At 36.9% G+C, this 19868-nt stretch overlaps 1 protein-coding gene across 1 annotated transcript in view; it reads right to left on the bottom strand.

Annotated features, from left to right (window-relative positions):
* Positions 1-9919: 9919 nt before the first annotated feature.
* The window catches only part of LOC139147336 (uncharacterized), a 42017-nt gene continuing 32068 nt past the window's right edge, over positions 9920-19868 (bottom strand). The window contains exons 12-23 of the mRNA XM_070718395.1: positions 17934-18043; positions 17161-17286; positions 16799-17059; positions 16001-16149; positions 15320-15482; positions 14607-14717; positions 14028-14308; positions 13283-13365; positions 12891-12931; positions 12660-12756; positions 11040-11151; positions 9920-10893 (exon numbers count right to left, since the gene is read on the bottom strand). Of these exons, the coding sequence (XP_070574496.1) occupies positions 10837-10893; positions 11040-11151; positions 12660-12756; positions 12891-12931; positions 13283-13365; positions 14028-14308; positions 14607-14717; positions 15320-15482; positions 16001-16149; positions 16799-17059; positions 17161-17286; positions 17934-18043 (1591 nt within the window). The 3' untranslated portion in view covers positions 9920-10836. The remainder of the gene's footprint in view (positions 10894-11039; positions 11152-12659; positions 12757-12890; positions 12932-13282; positions 13366-14027; positions 14309-14606; positions 14718-15319; positions 15483-16000; positions 16150-16798; positions 17060-17160; positions 17287-17933; positions 18044-19868) is intronic.

Below are 19868 nucleotides of genomic sequence, written 5' to 3'. Positions count from 1 at the left end.
TTTTCATATTAAAATGAGCTCCAAAGGTGTTAAACTTTTTGGAGGCTTTGTTTGTGGTTGATGATTACACGAGATTATGCGAAAAATACGACGAGATGGCATCGTACTGCCAGTCGCGTAGCAACCATAGTTTACTTTGTGAGCTCTCAGGCCAGAAACACTGCTTCACGCCAATCAAAACATAACACGCCAGCAGTTTCATAAACATGTCTTTCCTTGACGCACGTGTAAAACAGGGTACGACTGACCGTAAACCATTGAGTAAAACCAGACAGTATCGATAAAAGACTTTCAAATTTGGTTCAAACACACTCATTATATATTCATAAAAATATGAGAGGAATTTTTAAAACGGTAAACTCGTTTTCCTGAAGCTCAAACACTCCCGTTTTCGCCAGCACGTCAATTCTGCTCAGCACCACACGACAACAACAACACAAACTTTGCCGAACATACTTTCGCTTAGCAATTGGCGAAAATCCGAAAACTACCGAAGGATTCATGGTCGGCACTGTTCGGAAAAGAGAGGCGAGAGCAACCTTGGGCGAGGCGAACATGGATGGGTTACGTAACCGATTCACGCCTTAAACAATACCCGTTGCCACTCTATCTATCTTTCTCTTTACTATAGCTGTATTTTTGTGTAGAGGTATTTAACCTAAGTGGGGAGGGGGTGTCAGTCAAATTTTTTGCGTTGGAGAGGAGGTTACTCAAATTTCAGAGTTTTTCATGAAATTCCTCCGACTATCCCCACGCCGTTAATAATGACGGCTCTTTTATATTTAGTTGCACACTGCGGATGCTAGCCTCGTTTAAATTTGGCAGAAGTCAACCGAACCTCACACTTTGACGTAACGAACATTATGAAGACGGTCGGATTGCCTTTTGTGTTTATTCTTTCTTATCAGATCACTCATTAGAGGCAAGTACGTGTAAAGCGTGCCTTGTCACTAATAATGGTGCCATGCCAAAGGTCATTCAGAATGTTATTCAGCTTGACTCAAATAGAATGTAAACGATGTTCAAATCTATGTTACGTCTGTCCTCACCTATAGAGGTAGGTTTAAGTGGCGTAGAATTTATATCTATCTGACCCACGCCCACAAAGGTTAGTTTTGTTTCGGGAGGTTAGATTACCAAATGCTCTGTGTGGAAGTGATGACAGTTATTGCCTGAGAAATCAGGCATGGCTTCTCTTTACTATTTTGAGAACGCAGTCCTGGGTTCCTATTTTCCAAGGGTTTGATTTTAATATATTTTAAAATAATGAGCTTATTTCATGAAAAGCTTCCGTATAACCTTACTGTACCTGTAGATCCCGAAATTTCAACGAATTTAATCGTCTAGTTTTCGATATAGTTATTTTAAAGGGCGTGTACTGTTCAAACCCACTACATATTGCTCATACGAAGGCTAAACGCGATCCTCTTTCGAAAAAGAAATAGTCACTTGTATATTAAATATACGTGAATGCTTATGAAGAATTCTATCGGGTTCCGATGGTGTATGCAGTGAGACATGAAAACGAATAAAGTGAGATGATACCAATGACCTGCGTTTGTCGCACAGTCAAACTTCCCTATGGATATATTTATTGCCTATGTATGCTGACTTAGCGTGTTTCCTTTGCTCGTATGTTTTAATGATCGTCATGAAATGTCAGGTAGGTTATGTCGTATGTGGTATCTCTCTAGCACTAATTCAAGGTCGATAACCTTTGCATATTACAAAACTGACAAATATTCTACAATAAAGAAGTCGTTTTTTTGGACTTTTATCCCGTTGAATAACTTGTGTTAGGTCTAAAGCGTTTGAAATAGACAGATAATTAAAAATATGATGGATGACGGGATTTTTCTTGTCTGTCTTGTAGAGTTCAAGGCCTGGAGAAAAAGCGTTTAATTTCCAGGACACTTTGGGAATCGATGCATATTCATTTCAGATTCTGGCAGGAAACAAGGTAAATATGTGAAAAATGACTTGAGTGTTTTCACAAAGTCGCAGATGTTTGGAATGCCGTCAATTAATACTTCCGAGTAACCAAAATAGATTCGTGGAAAAAAAGCATCATAGCGTAGTTAGCGTACTGGTGGACAGACATTATCGATAAATGAACCACGACTACATTTGGTCGTGCACACTGGAATTATTCTAAACGGACAAAAGGAGAATTAAAACAGATGCACAATCCGAAACACAAAAGCAGAACCAGCCACCAAAAACAGAGTCAGCCAAAGTTGGAGGGGATGTCATTTTACCTACGGAAAATAGAAGTCTTCTCTAAGCCACATGAAGCACAAAAAGACGACACAGTCCGGTGAATGGATCAATAAATTATGTTACTTGAAAATTTATTGAGCAAGAAATAAGTAGCAGAGCAACTCGACAAAAAGCCGTAAAATGTACCAATAATTTTCAAAATAATTTCTCCTATGTAATTTTTCTTCGTTCTTGAATGTAGACCATGTGTATGTGATTGACATGTTTATCAACCATAAACATGCATGCTATTGAAAAATTCCGACTGACATGCTTCGTATTTGACCGTCCCATACAAGTATCGACATCTGAAAGACAACAATCTGTATACAAAGATGCAATCTGCATATCGTCAACACCATAGTACTGAAACGGCAATTGTTCGTGTTTACAACGACATACTTCGAGCTATCGATGGACAGCAAGAAGTCATCCTTATCCTTCTAGACCTATCTGCGGCATTTGATACCATAGATCATCAAATTTTACTTAACAGATTGCAGTATCGTTTCGGTATAACTGGCCTGGCTCTTTCGTGGTTTAAATCATACTTAGAGAACCGAGTTCACCATGTACTTATTGAAGGGGCCCAATCAACCAGTCACACTTTGGAATTTGGAGTTCCGCAGGGATCAGTGCTTGGGCCGATTCTCTTTAATATCTACATATCACCTTTAGAGCCCTTGATTTTCAAGCATAATATCAACTGTATGATGTATGCGGATGACTCCCAAGTGTATATGATTATGAAACGATCACAACATGCAACAACAATTTCAAGTATCGAAGCGTGTATTGAGGAAATGCGGGTATGGTATACATCCAATAAGCTTAAACTGAACGATAACAAGACTGAGATCATCCATTTTTCGTCACGCTTCAGCAAAACAATTCCGATACCATGTATCAACATTGGTGAAAGCTCTGTAAGTGCATCATCAGTTACACGTGACCTCGGTGTCATGCTTGATTCAGGACTTAAAATGACAAACCATGTAAACTACATCTGCAAAACAGCATCTCTCGCAATCAGAAAAATTGGCCAAATTCGGCGATACTTGGACAATGCCAGCACTGAAAAACTCGTCCACGCGTTCATTACATCTAGATTGGACTACTGCAATGCTGTTCTGTATGGGCTTCCAATCAAAGAGTTGCAAAAACTACAACGAGTCCAGAATACAGCCGCTAGACTTGTCATCAGGAGCAGGAAATATGATCATATCTCTCCTGTATTACGAGATCTCCACTGGTTGCCTGTGAAGAAGCGCATTGACTATAAAATTTTACTTACTGTCTACAAGGCTTTAAACAATATATGTCCATCGTATATCACTGAACTTCTGTCTTTGAAAAAGGTGTCACGAATTTTGCGATCCAACCACAATGCTACATTGACTGTTCCGCGTTTTGCAACCTCTACTTATGGTGAACGGGCTTTCTCTGTGGCAGGTCCAAAATTATGGAATTCTATTCCTTTTAAAATTAGATCAGCTGTATCAGTTGGATCTTTTAAATCACAGCTTAAAACTTTTCTTTTTACCGATTCTTAATGCGAACTGTTTGTTAAAGTTTAATGTATGTGTACTTTACCTGTTTTGTGAAGCGCATAGAGACTTTATGTATAATGCGCTGATAAGAAGTATTTTTATTATTATTATTATCCTGATCATGCAAATTGTTGGCAGATTTTGATCACCGTGTGGGGATAAGTTTATTGTTGATTCTCAAGGCATCAGCCCCTCAACACAGGAATGGTGCCGATTTACCTACTATATTCACAAGTATCTTTTCATCCAGATGTTAGAAAACGGCAAGCGAGAGCATTTAATTGCATTGCATTGTGCTGCATAAATAGGTTATACTTCATATATTGATTGTCTTCATCACCACTTTTTGAGCAAATTTCCGATTTTCGAATAAAAACTGTCGATTCGAAGCGTATTTGAGTGGCGCATGTTTTGGGTTGAAATATCTGTAGTTGTAGGTTCAAAGGTCACATAAATAAAAAAATCTAGGCGTGAAATTAAGATAATATAGGAATAAAATGAAAATAACTGGTACGAAAAAATTACAGGTGTGAGTAAATACAGGATGGAATACGGAATTACAGTTATACAGTTATTTTGTCTTTGAGAGAGGGCGCTGTAACTGATGCGTACACATGTCATGAAAATATTGCTAAAAATTCCTGAAACATCGACTATAAGCAACCGGCTCTGTCAAGTTTGGAGTAAAAATGATTTCTAAAAGACCGCGACCAATGTTCCTGAAGTGACCTTTCAACTATATTCTTTCAAAATCAAGAATAAAATCTGGGAGGTCGCCGTGCAAATTTGCTACTAGAAAAACAAATTAACTAATCTTTAATGATATCTGTGTCATCTCCAGATCTAAGCATCGTTCTAAACTTTCTAAATTAGCACGTTAAGATCCTCCATGGAAAAAAGCAATGGCCCTCCCCTTTATCGGAAAATAATCAGACGATTCTTTTTAACGGACTGCAAGTCCCAGGTCGGTGATGTGTTAAACGGTGATTACGGTCTAGAAACGGTCTAGATTATTTAGCGTTTGCCAGTCACTGCGTGGCTTCCGTCTCGATTTATATCGATTCCGTTTCTTTATCTTCATGCTAACTCAATGATGGTGTCATCTGTCTGATCGGACTACAGGTGTACTAAGAATGTGACATCCATGATCAACACAATTATCAAATAAATTAACATTAACAAAAATATCTATACATGATTATAAGGAGAACCAGAAAACCAATTTTAGCGTGTAACCATGGACCCATCTAGTCCCGTCCAACCCGGTATAAAATAATGCCAAAGTTTATATGGTGTGAACACCTCTAGTCCATCAGACCGACCCGGCAAAGCATAAACACCAAACTTTGCTGGAATGCTGATGCGTTTCATATCATTAAATATAAGAAAACGACACTAAAATCATCAGTATCAGTAAAGTTGTGTTGAAACCAATGGCCGGCAGGATATCTGGGGTGACGGGGAGTTTACGACATACTGAGACACCCTTAAATCTCGCTATCCCTTTTAATCAACGTGGAAAGTAAGACAATAGTTTGTAAGGGGGTTTGAGAAACCACATTCTGCAAAATACGGTTTGAGAAACCACATTCTGCAAAATACGGACAGTGTTAAGATATGTGATCCTAAGACGATTTTGCAGATGTGCAACATACCTGCCTAATACAATAGGGTCAATAGAGGTGTGGGGCCAAAGGAAAGGCAAAACTCTAGTTAAGCTCGACGGTTAGTAGCGTATGATGTATTTGTTGATGACGTTACAATCTGACCCTGTAGAAGGCAATGTTCTCAAAACGGGAACGTGTGATGTATTCATTGCTTCGATAGAGTTTGTGTGCGATTGTGATAATGAGTGTACAAGGGTGAGTGTGGAGTGTGGAGGGGTCGTAGTTAGAGAAATGTAACAACTTAGCCCGGTTATTGAACCGCTGTTTGGGAGTGGATATTTAGCCGAGTGGTTCTGTCTTTTGCTTTTCCGCTACGTGACCAGAATCCGTATGTTATGAGTTCGAAACCTATTGAAAACACCGTATTAAATACCATCTGAATTGCGACAGAAGAACATGATCAAGTGTTCGAAAACCAATCATCACTTAAAATAGTATATACTGCACAAGAGGGATCAATTAACAAAAAGTAAATAGGCACAAAACATGGTACAGTGTTACGCATCCACTGAGATCGCTAGCTCTGGCAAATCATTGTGAACTTTACTCCCAAGACGTATCAGAATTAGGCATAGAGACTGAAGCTTCTACAAAGGGCGCCCTCTAGCTGCTAGTTCGCGAAGCCTATTGCCCTCGTGGAGTGCGATCACATTTTAATTTCGTGTCACTCTCGTGTCACAGGACTTCTTATTTTAGACGGTGATAAAGGGTTTTTTTTCGCGCTTGGAATTGTGTGTAGCTGAATAGTAGTTGTACGCATGATTTCGTCAAGTATTTTCAATTGACAATGTATGTGTGTGATTGCAGCTTTTATTATTATTTGTCTGTCGTCATAGAACTTTACAAATGAAATAGATTCGATTCAAACCGAAACATGATACACATTTGTCTATGAGAGTCCACTAGGTAAATGTAATGATCTGTTTGCGTGAAACGATACAATCATTTTCGCCCGCGCAGCCGTATATCAGGACGCCACAAAATATTCGAACATTCATTTGATTACGTTCTTATGTCGTAACACATACCAATATTGGTATCACAAGAACAAGTGGATCTCTTTCTAGAATGTCATTTAAAAAGGGTGAGTGGGCACCGTGATGTTTAGGTTGGATAACGCCCTACTCTATGTGTCCGAGTGGCGTCAATAAGTGACACATTTCTTACGGTCATTATTTATGTAGCATAAGGTAAGAGGCAATTCAATGGTAATTTACAGTATTATGAGTTCTTGTCGATTCTGAAGCTTTAGGTGATCAAATCGTCTCATTTGGTGGCTCTTTTATAGCTATTGCTCCCCTTTCTTTACATTATACAGTTAGTTTTAATTAAAGTATGCTGTTTACAATACTGTACCTATGGTATAGTAATATTCAATTCTGTGGTAAAATTTATACATATAGTTCAAAGTAAACAGTAAAAAGCTAGTCTCAGAGTGCACACCAGTGGTGCGCGAGTGCAGTCCTCTTATTGGACTGCGCTCAGTTGAAGACTATAGCTCTGCAAATGAGTCAGTGGCAGAAAAGTAGTTATTCTTTCAGTGGGAGAGGAAGACGAAGTAGATGTCAGACTCGATAATCCTGCAAAATATTCAGGTAACGCGCGGAAGCAAGAGTTCACTGAAAGTGAGTGCATCTTGCTACGCACCCACTTACAAACGCGCGCGCGCGTCAAGCGAGCAGAACATACAGGTAACAGAAAGGCAGACAAAAAAATTGGTAGACAACGAAACTTATTGGTTTTTAACATATTAGTGTTTATTGTCCCTGAATAAATCCCCGTGGTTACAACACAAATTTGAACACCGTTTACATTCTTTTAGCATAGCTGACACTTAAGTAGAATAACACGCTTAACACGCCTGGTGATTAACATGGAGCTATTGTCAGTGACAAGGCACGCTGCACAAATACTTGCCTTCAATGAATTCTCTCATAAGAAAGAATAAATACAAAAGGCATTCCGACTGTCCTCATAATGTTTGTTACGTAAAGAGTGTGCTTCGGTTGACTTCTGCAAAATTTAAACGAGTTTACCATCCGCACTGCGCACCTAAAATAAGGGAGCCGTCATTATTTACGGCGTGGGGGGAGGGTCGGAGGAATCTTATCGGAGACTCTGAAATTTCGCGTAACTCCGCCTGCGAACCATGATGAATTTGAGTAACCCCCCTCTTTACCGCAGAAATTTTGACTGAACCCCTCTAGAAAAGTTAAAATCAATATACAAAAATACAGCACTAGTAAAGACCTTTTGAATCCTCCTGTACCCTCTAGATTATCGTTGGTCATCTCATAAGACTTTAAAAAAGGTGAAACAAACAAAAGAAATTCAAAGTCGCAACAAAATACAGATATAAAAGCTCACGAAAAAAAAACAGTATTCAACCATATAATATTGTTTAATTTGGATGGGTATCATGACAGTGTATTCACTTGGATATCTGACAGAGCAGAATTTGAAAGTAAATGGGGAGAACAAGCCGGAGGCTGTGAGGAAAGTGTCAGAAGGGCTGCCCCCTTTCTTGCGTGGAAATTTTTAGAAATTGATATGTGCAAGGGTGCAGTCCCGTGCTGTCTGAAAGGTGCTTGCAATTTTTATTTTTACTGAGAAAAACTGTTAGAACATTCAAATGAAGAGAGAACGAGATGGGGTGTCCCCGTTTCGCTTCGTTTGGCACCAAAAATTGAGTAATCCCCCCTTCTTTATCACAACATTTTGAGCAACTCCCTTCTAGCTTTCATTCTTTTGAATGACCCTATACGATTCTTCCTACCCCCAGACTGTAAATAATTACAGCTCCCTGAGTGCATACCAGATGCAAACAGAAACGGGAATTTCTGGTTGTCTTTAACTCCTACCCATAGTGACCGTACACAAGTCAGTGGAACGTTTGTGTTCCATACAATATTTTTCAGTCTTATCGATAGCCACTTTATTTTGCTAAATATTCAAAGGCGCTTTACACTTGGAAACTAAAACAAGAATTCCCGAAAATTCTTAATCAATGAAGTAAGTAATAAAAACTCATTTACGAACGTATGATTAGATATTCACAATGGGGCTATTAAGAGCATAGAGTGGTGGTTTTAGATTATTGTAACATACAAAATCTAAGTATAACAAGTATAACAATGTTTTCGTACCGAAAACCTAACACCAACTAATCCATTTACCTAGGATGATGATGAGCCTATGACAATCGCAAAAACATGTGTGCGCACGTGTATATGATGACGTCACTTCTGTTGGTGTATATCCTGTACCGTTTAGCATAATAATTGATTGACATTCAGTCCTCTTGCCTGCTCTTGAAATTGGTCAGTTTTCCCTGTTAAGAAACACGTCGCCATTAAGATACTCTGTCGCCATACGTTACTACGGTTGGTACCTTCTTTTGTTTCCAGGCAATACCTTACAATGTTGCTGAACATCATTTAGTTGTCATTCTAGCATGTTGCTATCTGCGGCCGCAGTAACGTTAATATTCATAAAAGAGCTAACCGCAATAGAGACCCCATAATTGTGAATTGACCTTTATTTCAAAATATCTGAGCGGTTTGTCCTTAGATACCTATAATTGTAGATTATGGAGTTGTGCACCATTTTACAAAGACAATCTAGCAAGAGTAGTACAATTCCAATGCCACACTGCCTCGCTGATGCACAAAATGCATGTAGCGCTGGTAAAAGTTCAACACGTAAGCCAGGCAGAATTTCATTTTCTAAACAAATTTTCAGCATTAAGTATAGACTAAAGTAGGCTAGCATACATGCCAGAGAAAAATGAATATGTGACGATAAACTTGCGGGCTGACTCTTACCAAACTTCAGTCGTAACGGACCATGAAATATCCTTGGAACATATACAAGTTCACTGACAGGTTGCCAGCATTTTGGATGCGAAACTGGCAACCATCGCTTTCTATCCTTGAGTCAAATACCGATGGTCTAGAATACCTTTGTCCTTTTATTTAGAGGTTCTTTAAGTTCGAAGGCATGGATAACTGAAATGAAAAGTTGAGACTTTAAGGAACACGATGTCCTAAAGTTGCCACTACTTTGTGACTGAGGCACCTGTCACATTTCTGGTTATTACTCATCTAATCAGTTCACACCCCCATATCGACCGCTATGTTGTTTACTCTTGTGTCACGAGACACCGCATCACGTTTCTACACCCCTTATCTTTTATAACACATTTCGTCTTCCAAATCACGCATGTCATCCATTATTTATGATATGATTTTTTATTTAGATATCGTAGGTCTTTGCTACAGTGACACTTTCGGTTCTTTACAAAGTGAATAATGTTTAAAAAACGTTTTATTCAGACTTTATGCATGGATCTCTTTTGCAGTTCTACTAAAACTGCTGCATTCTATACCACTCACAGCCCAACGCACTTGATGACGTGGTAAATGTAATTTTATGGTAATGGTATTATATCGTTTTAACATTTTTATTTACTAAAATAACAAGACCTACTCAACAGGACTCATATAGGTTCATGAAGTATCACGTTTGCAAATACTTTGACACTCTAAGTAAAATGACGTTCTTCTAGATTTGAACACAGTCTCAGAGACATTATTTGTTAATTCTGCGACGTGACGCAACAACGCGCCAGTTCGCGTCCCGTCATTTCCACTGTTATTATAGCTGGTTATTGCGGGTGGCTTTATTCTTCCATTCTCGAAACTTTCATCAGAGTAACTGTTTATCACGACCATTGTACTTTGTGATCCACGGGTCACAAAATCAACTCCTGATATAAGCAGATATTGTTCTTCATGACGATGTGTCTGTCAAGTGTTTTACGGTACATGATGATGATATTGCAAAATTAAGCATACATCACTTTTAGTGGCAAATTGCGACTTGATAAGCGGGCAGCGAAACAATCAAATGCCGAACATACACCCATACAAAATCAAATCAATATCAAAGTATTGAGTATTGTTGAAAGCAACAATCTTAATCTGAAATTTAAGTACAGAAGTAAAATTCAAATTTAATTCGGTAAATATCTTACTTAAAAGGACTTCGTCAAGAAAACGGCAGACAGAAAACTATCATATACATATAGTACATACTGAGTCAACGTTTATTTCGTTTTCTATGGCTATAATTCTAGAGATATAATCGAAATGCAGCGCCATTCAAACCAACAACTCAACGGTATGATGCTATCACTTGAAAAAATATCCCCATTCCAGACAATGTGCTTGACAGTCACATAACATAGACAGCATTTTATACACAGTCGGCAAAAATGATAACACTGCTAAAACCCTTTTGTAAGCTGAGTGCTAAGGTTGCACACAACGCCTTCAGCAACATAGGGAACATTGTTCACGCTATTGATTATCGGTTGTCTTGTTATTTCTTCCTTTGAATTCTGCGGTAAAGAATCTCTGCAAAAGATGAAATTACTGAAGTTGTAATGTTAAGGATATCTGGAAGTAATGCATTGAAAGATAACCACCACATGTTGTAATTCCATAATTTGTTTACATGTTACAAATGAAAAGGAATGTATAGGACAACAGGAAAAACGTACTTGAGAACTATTTGCTGGCATCCGTAACATACAATCGAAGTCAGCCAGGAGTTGGTCTGGTGTCGGGCGCTCGTATCTCTCTTCACGCCAACAACGCTGCATAATCTGGTATCTACGAGAAATAAAACGTCAAAGTCAACGATAATCAACATTCTTTTGATGAATCTAGGCACAACTGGTACAGTATTAATGATCTTAAATCATTATAGGTGCTGAAAGAGTGGGCGGTCGGCTTATGCTATCTACGTTTCTAATGTTGGCAGAAGAATCATTGTGCATTTGTTTCTTTACCTTTGAAACGGTTTGAAAAACAAAAGCAAAAACTGCGGAAAAGAAACCGTGTCATACGTACAAAAGACCCACACATACAAGAAAACACTGAAGGAAAAACGTCCATCATTAAACACAAATAAGTTTTGAGTCTTTAAGAGCCGTGTTCCTCATTTTCCAGAGAGTTTTTATGTATGTCTTGGTCAATTTTTGTAACATTTTGTCATCTATCTTCCACAAGGTCGTCTCGCTTATTAAAATGTTGTACCTAAAGTTCAAGCTCCAAGAGTGCAACTTATTTAGAACATTAATATTACCAGATTCTGAAAGTACCTCATTTAAATGCAGGTGTTCAGTGAAGTAATTACATGTAAAAAAGGAAGTGGTAGGTATCTTTTATTTCGTCACACTAGAGTTTTCATTTTCTATTGCCTTTATAATTTGCCCAGTAGAGTTTATATCCCTCGAGATCAATAGAGTTTGTTCTAATTTTATAAAATACAGAAATGCCATAATGGTCTTCAAGGTCATTCACATAACTTTCTCGTGTATTATCTTTTTTGACCCGGGAATAGAAATGCAAAGATTTCATATTTCAGTGGTTTGTTTAAACTAAACCAAAACATCATGGTTATTCATAATTCTTAATCTACTCAGCCATCTTGTATATATTTGAGGGTCTGGTATATAGAGATGATCTAATCTGTCGTCAATGAGAATATCTTGTACATACTCTGGTCAATTTCGTCACCAACTTGACATTACTTTGATAAGATTTATTAAATGCAATGAAGGCTACTTTGGTCCACCTATAACTGTTCATTTTTTATAATCTATCTAGGTAATTTACACGTGATCTGTGAAGCAAATTGTGAATATCCATCCAGCCAAGATCACCTAAAACTGCAGAGCTGGCAACATCTTTATTTTCTTTGAAAAGAAATTTTCCAAATTAGTATTGTAAACTTCTCAATTTCCTAATGTCTTCTTTAATATGTAACGTACATTGCTTTCGTAGCTGATGGATGGCAGAACAATATTAATCCATAGAACATCACCACATAGAAGACGATTTAAACTATTATGATGATTAATGAGTGATTAATAGTATGCAATCAGTTTCGTTCCTTTTTGGTAAAATCATATTAAATAACTACTTTCCCCTCAGGTTCTGTTTGATAAAAGATAATAACTGTCATGGTGATGAGGATAAAATTACAAGAAAACTCTATCTGTTGATTTACTATCAGTCCAAAGAATATCGGTAACTTGGATATATCATGAAGCTAAACATAGCCCTATGGATATACTAGGCCACAGAAACGAATATTAGAAGACACGATTACTTACGCTGTAGGTGTACATCCTTCTGGTTTCATAGGTCTACATCCTTTTTGTAAATACTCAATTAAATCTTCAACTCGGACATCCATCAATGGAGAACCGCCTAGTCAAAAGACCAAAATGCCACGTAAGACTGTTGAATCTGATATAACTACCGCAAACGTAGGGTGATGGAAAGTTTTTGCTGTTTCACGTACGCGGGTCTACTTTAATTTGTATGTGAGTCTCAGCACTTACCTAGTGAACCTATTTCCCAAAGTAGTATTCCGTATGACCACCTGTGATATGAATAACCAGGTACAAAATTACTACGTAACAGGACATTATAGAGTGTAAGGAACGACACGTATACAGCAATAGGAGAACACTTGATCTATATTTCAGATTAGAAGTAATCCTAGAAAAATAATGACAACAGAACATTCCAATTGTGTAACAAACACTATTAGTAATTTGAAGACGAAACCAAAAATGTTTCGGGAAGGCTCATCGATACAGACGGATGTTCATGTAATGCTATCATGTTGAGCACATTGATGTAATCAGATTCATTGTTATTGATCACAGATTATTGAAATGACATAGATTAAGCCTCATTCATGTGTTCATATTTCGGACTTTAATCTTACCTGTCTCCTTCAAGTGTGAAGCTTCCATCAACGAGAAACTCTAGAGGCATCCATCGCAATGGGAATCGACAGTGTTGATTTGCCTGAGAATATATATATATATATATATATATATATTATATATATATATATATATATATATATAATATATATATATATCGTGTTATATATATCGTGTTATATATATATATATCTATGTGATATATATATATATATATATATATATATATATATATATTATATTATATATATATATATATATATATATATATATATATATATATATATATATATATATATATATATATATAACGACAGTTACTGTGGACAAAAAGTAAAATTAATGTGACGCGTATCATCCCTGGACAAACCTCTTGCCATCAGAGGGCCCATTCAATAAAGCGAAACCTTTTACAAGGCGGACAGTATTTCAATTCCCAGGTCAAAAATTAAATAAATAAATAAATAAAAATAAATAAATAAAAGTAAACAAAGAAACAACAAAGAACAATTTAAAGAGAAAACATATGAAATCCCGCCCGTGTGCGCGAATGATTCACTTCGAAGTCTTTCATAAACGAAACTCGAAAGTCACGAATAATAACAAACATTCGTGTTACAAGTTGAATGTATACATGAGCTTTTGGTCATTGCAGTCGGACATCCGTATGTGAGTACCTTTTTAAAGGACGGCAACATTTTCCTCAAAGGCTTTTTTACGAAGCGAAATCTATCAAAAACCCACCCACAAGAGTGAATGATAGTCACTCCCAAGTCTTTCGTTAACATCTCGTCCAAGTCCAAAATCTCCGATCTTGGCTGTTAAATCGTTGGTCAGGAGCACATTGCGAGCAGCGATGTCTTTGTGCATCACACCTTTCATCGACATGAATGACAGAGCATTGGCGATGTCTCTGGCAACTTTTATCAATCGCGTTTCAGTTTCCGTGCTGAGAAATGTCAGTGATTTAAGGTAAGACTTCAGATCACCTTCGGATGCATATTCTGTCAGTATGTATTTCGAATCTTGAAGAAAGAAAGCATTTACATAAGTAAAAAATAATTTTGTCTTTATGGTAAATAACATTGGAAGGGATTTAGTCATACAAAGCAAATTATGAGAACTTGAATCGAATTACACAGGTGATTCACTTTATGTCTAGTGATTAAGATTATAGATCTTCATATTGGTAAAGAACACCTTTATTTCTCACGACAAAACTTGACTACATAACCTATGTAGGTGTTCTATTACACTATATATGTTTGTCAAATTGCTAGTGCTAGTAATAGTATAAAGCTTTTTAGAATATTATAGTCCTACCTCCACTGGTTTCGATGCCAAGAAAAGAAATAATATTAGGATGATTTTCCAATTCCACTAGACACCGTACTTCGTTGACGAAATTTTTCCGGCTTATAGCATCTGATCGAGCTGAATAGAAACGAAAAAATAAAGTTCAGTAGGCACGATCAAGCAAAATCTGGGTGATTAGATAAGAATACAATATACACGAAATCTAGTTTAAAACACATGAAAGAGTGGGTTACGTCTGACTATATTATTCAAAGAAGACTGGGATTTGGCCGAACGCTTTTTGACTGTGATACCTTCGCTAGGTGACTGGGTGCCGTATAACGCGAGTGCGAATCCGATCGAAAATCTACAGTATTAGAATCAGAGAGATAATCACGATAAGTTTACTCCACCATCCATCTATGATGATAGCACGGATATTATTATTTGAGTTCGAGATTCCTGTACCGTTTATTCTTAGTTTAGAATATTGAATGTCGTATACGCTGTTGATGAAAAAATAATCATATGATCGTACATGACCATGTCTTTACTTTAACAGCTCAAAAGGGTTTCGCCTGAGTTGAAGAACTGTCTCGCCAATCTTACTTGTTTGCGTCGACAGTAATAAAGACAATTCTTCTCGACACATATATTCTTAAACTTAATTATTTCTGACTATGTCTTTATGTCTCGATGTGGTTACTGCACACTCTAGGTTGAGAGAAATGTTGACTCACTTTCACAAAGAGTTTTAGCTGCAACTACTTGTTCCCTTCCATCGATGGTCAGTCGAGCTTTGTAGACTCGTCCGTACTCTCCGACGCCAATCGGCTCTTCCTTTGATATCTTCAAAGCTTTCCTCTTAACATTCCACGCTAATACTGCCATTGGTAAATGTACCTAGTCCGCAAATATATAGCAAACTTTGGGTAAAATACGTGTAACAAAAATAATTTAAAGTTAAAAAAATAAAACTCAAGGGAAATCAATTTGTCTGTGCCTTTCATAACCTATTATCTATTGTTATTGTTCCCTACTTGCAAATTTACATTAAAGAATAAGCAAGACTGAAAATTGTAACAGTTTAATCATTGTTAATAGTCACCATCTAAACGAAATTTGATTAAGGATCTTTCTCAAACATGAATAAGCTTGGAACTTTAATTCTGTATACATTATATTCTTAATATGATGTGAGCCACCAATAGAAAATCGTTATCCAGAGATTTCTCAGAGTTATTATCTTACGACAACACCCTCTAACATTTGTGCTAAATGTTAACTATTATATCACGTGTAACAGAAACTAAACTATACACGCTTTCATTCTCATGCGCGGACATTATCAAACATTACTTAGTATTCACATAAAATATGCATCTAAATTGATATATCATGAATTATAGTGAACAGCTTGCCTTTAGATAATCGTCAAAATCTTGATCGTTTCCGTCTACAGGTACGTAGGGTCGTTTCTGTTTTGCAACATACGCAATCAAGATTATAAGAATGAATACGGCACTCGCTAGTATGACCCATAAATAAACTGGTAAAAATATGGTTCCAGCTGTCGGTAATAAGTTTGTAAAATGAGGTTAGAATATTTAGCTGATCGAACATGTCATATTTGTTATTAGTTGTGCAGTTGTTATTTATTGCACTTAAGGATACTTTCTTCATTCGTGAATTCGTTTGCGTTTTGGTTATTACTGTATGATCGGGGTGCAGTGTCATCACCAATATTAAAGACAGTCTAGAGAATTGTTTCGTGTAAAATTTTTCATCTATTTTCATGGCGTCAAAAGACTAAGAATAATGTCTCTCCAGGAGAAATGTAATTTTTCGCATTGGCCTTCAGAGTGACAGAATCATTTTTTTTCTAAAAACACTTCACAATGTAGTATTTCCGTTTGCGCTCTGATAATCCGTAACTTTCGAATTTTATGAAAAATATAATACCGAATAATTTTGCGGTCGCATTTCAAGAGTCATTAGTCTACAACGAACCGAGCTTCTTTGCAATATTAATGTGAAATCGTTACCATAATTAAGACTTTTGGATAAGTATAAATGCTTCTTCAATGAAATGAAAATACGATTGCAGTCAAGCCGAGGAGAGAAAATTATCATATTTATGTACGTTGTAAGTTAAATGTAAGGACGTTCGATCGGTAAAAAGTGTTGAGCTTCATTATAGAGCATTATACGCAACTTACCAGTTTCTTCCATTCTAGCAACAATTACTGAAAAATTGCAAAAAGCTGTGTTATTTGACTGATCCGAAGCCCACATGATGACGTCATGCTTTCCAATGGCAAATCTCCCGCCAGATTCCCGATTTGATTCCAAAACAATTGGCTGACCCGAGTTGTCACTTGATGACGGGTTAATCCATTGGACTATTGCCGAGTTGTCATCAACGTCTGCTAACACGGTTTTGTCAGTCGGACAGCCAGTGAGATTTGGAGCCTGGACGTCTGTTGAGTTAAAAAACTGGATTAAGTCACGCCTACCCTTTATTTCAAAATACCCAAAATTTTCATAGCATCATAGAAATATCAAGAATACGGCCTCTCACCCAAGTCGCATATCTTCCCGGTCCATCCATCTAGACAAATGCAACCAAATGATCGATCACATCTCACGGCATGCGTACAATTGCACGTGTTGTTGCAGAAATCACCAAACAAGTCTTCTGCACAATCTATGGAAAAAAATTATAAACATAAAGTTGTTAAAATGTACCAGCTATTGTATTTATATAGTACGATCAGCAGCAGATATAGATATCTAGCATAGTATAGATTTCAGTTTTATTGATAAACACATATTATTTTAGACTTGAAGCCACATCACCTGTACGGTTTGATACATTTTCATGTATATATTTTCATGTATATATATATATATATATATATATATATATATATATATATATATATATATATATATCTTGATAACAGTTTTTAAGTCTGTCAAATCATGTCACAGTGGACATAGTTCAACTTATTAATAAAGTTTAGTGTGTTTCAAATAATGACAATAGAAACTGATTCTTGAGAAGAATTTATTTTTCAGAAAGAAACGTCATTGTGTATGTATACACTGTGTTTTGTTTGAAAGGTTCTTAACTTCATATGTCATCTTAGTTTCGCAGTAATAAGAATAAAACTATATAATTGTGATTTTAGAACTAAAAATATCAAAATAGTTTACTTCAAACGTTTAACTTATTGTCCCTTTAGAATACAAAGACAAAGCTTAGGGAGGGAAACTAGTGTTATACAATTACGTCAATGGCATCGATGCGATTAGGTTGAGTTATCAGCTATAATGATATAAAGTAGTTACCTGCATAAGTAACAGTAGTTTCAGCAGTGTATTCTTCTCCATTTTGATCTGTAACTGAACACTGGTAAGTTCCAGCTCGCTTTCCATCAAAGTCAGAGATTGTCAGCTGACTGAAATATGAAAAGAAGATTTTTTTATGACAAGTCCTTGGTTGACGTCATATTATTCTAATATCAAACATCTGCAAATTGATGCCTTGATTCGGCCGGATGATCTAAACTTGTAGGGATTGTTAGTTAAGTTATTGGATCATCAGGTTGAGATAGTTTATTTTGAGATTTTGCTATCAATACAAGAAAGTAAAAAGCCACTTATTTCTGCATTTTTGCACTGTTTGTGGAGAAATATCTTTAATAATAAGTAGTAGGATTTTATTCCTTTCCAGGATAAGATAAGAATTTTTACATATTTTATCCATTTTAGCTACAGAGGGGCAAAATCCCCCTCGCTGTAACTAAAATGGATTGTGCAAGCAAGCATGAGCATATTGCGCAAGTCCCCTTCGGAATGTGGATGACCTATTTATGAACTCAATAGGGGAATTCCCTATCAGGTATTGCAACACCGAAGGTTTCAAATTACAAAGCGTTCTCCTATTGGGACCATTTGTCCTCATTTTCTCCTACAGAGTTACGGCTGGCTGCGATGTAAGTATAAAAATTCTGGCCTTCCGTTCCAAAGGCGACAGGGAACGTCTTTCTGGCTGTGATGTAAGTATATAGATGTTAATTTTTATCCGTACGGAGTCCCCCTTTGGAATGCTACGGAGTCGTCATTAGCGTTAGTATTTTCCCCTATGGAGTCTGTTGCACAAAACTGTTCTGGTAGGGCTTTTGCAATACCTTCGAGTGTTGCTTAGCAGCCCCTACGGAGTCTGTGATGTCATGACGGAGGTCTGATATTCTGCAGCTTTCATGAAAAATTTCTATGAAGTTTTTTCTGAACTCGGGAGTTAACTTTCCTAACCATTTAATCCGTAATGTCTCATGTAACAATCGAGCGGCGGACTTAATCCTTCCTGTTTTTGAATTTCTAGTGCCTGATGAAGTATGCTCTGAATAAGGGCTGAGGTGCATTCCGAAAGGGTCTCTTTATCCTCTTCTTTCTTTATAGATGCACCTTTTTCTTGTATTTGTGTAAGCAACTGTTTATATTGAACGTAATAACGTTTATATTTCTAACGTCTATTTGATACTCCTGTTTTTCCTTGTATTACATGAATAACAACACCTGGTATAGGAGTTAAGGCTAACAGTACTGGTACTGTTGGAATGGCTGCTATAATGGCTGAACTTACAAGAATTCCCTTAGTCACATTAAGAGCCATATCAATTCGTCCAATCAATTTATAACTGCGGCGATATGCAATGCTAGTTCTTTCAATATAGTCGGCCAATTGTTCAACACTTTCAACAACTGACACGTGCTTTTTGTTTTTACCGTATATGTAAGTGTTTAAAAAAATAATTGAAGTAATATAAGGAGACAATATGGCAACAGGAGGAGAAGATTTTGAACTCCCAACTTTACATGACACTGATGCGGATGCTGATGATGTTGATGCTACTGCTGAAACAAGCTTTAACAATAATGCCGTTGCAGAAGCCGATCCTTTCCAGGCTAGCTCACGCGACAGCCCGCAGGGGGACCCTACGACTAAGAGTAGGGTAGAAATTACAAATCAAATTGCTGAACAATTCTTAGACTACAATAATATTACTGATAAGGATACCATTACGGGAAAGCTCCATTAACTTAGGAATACCCGACTTCCCTAGAGGATCAATTTCACAGACCTGCCTTACCTACAATGGCACTACAATGGCACCAGCTGGATAAGATAAACATAACAATGAAACATTCACACCTTGGGGATTAAAAATCTTCTGTTTGTCACCTGAGTTGGTCAGGCAAGGACTCGGGTTTGAGGTACCA

This window comes from Ptychodera flava, chromosome 13, assembly GCF_041260155.1.
Source record: "Ptychodera flava strain L36383 chromosome 13, AS_Pfla_20210202, whole genome shotgun sequence".
Lineage (NCBI taxonomy): Eukaryota > Metazoa > Hemichordata > Enteropneusta > Ptychoderidae > Ptychodera > Ptychodera flava.
The sequence above is the reverse complement of the archived record's forward strand: the minus strand, read 5'-3'. Positions and strand labels throughout refer to the sequence as shown.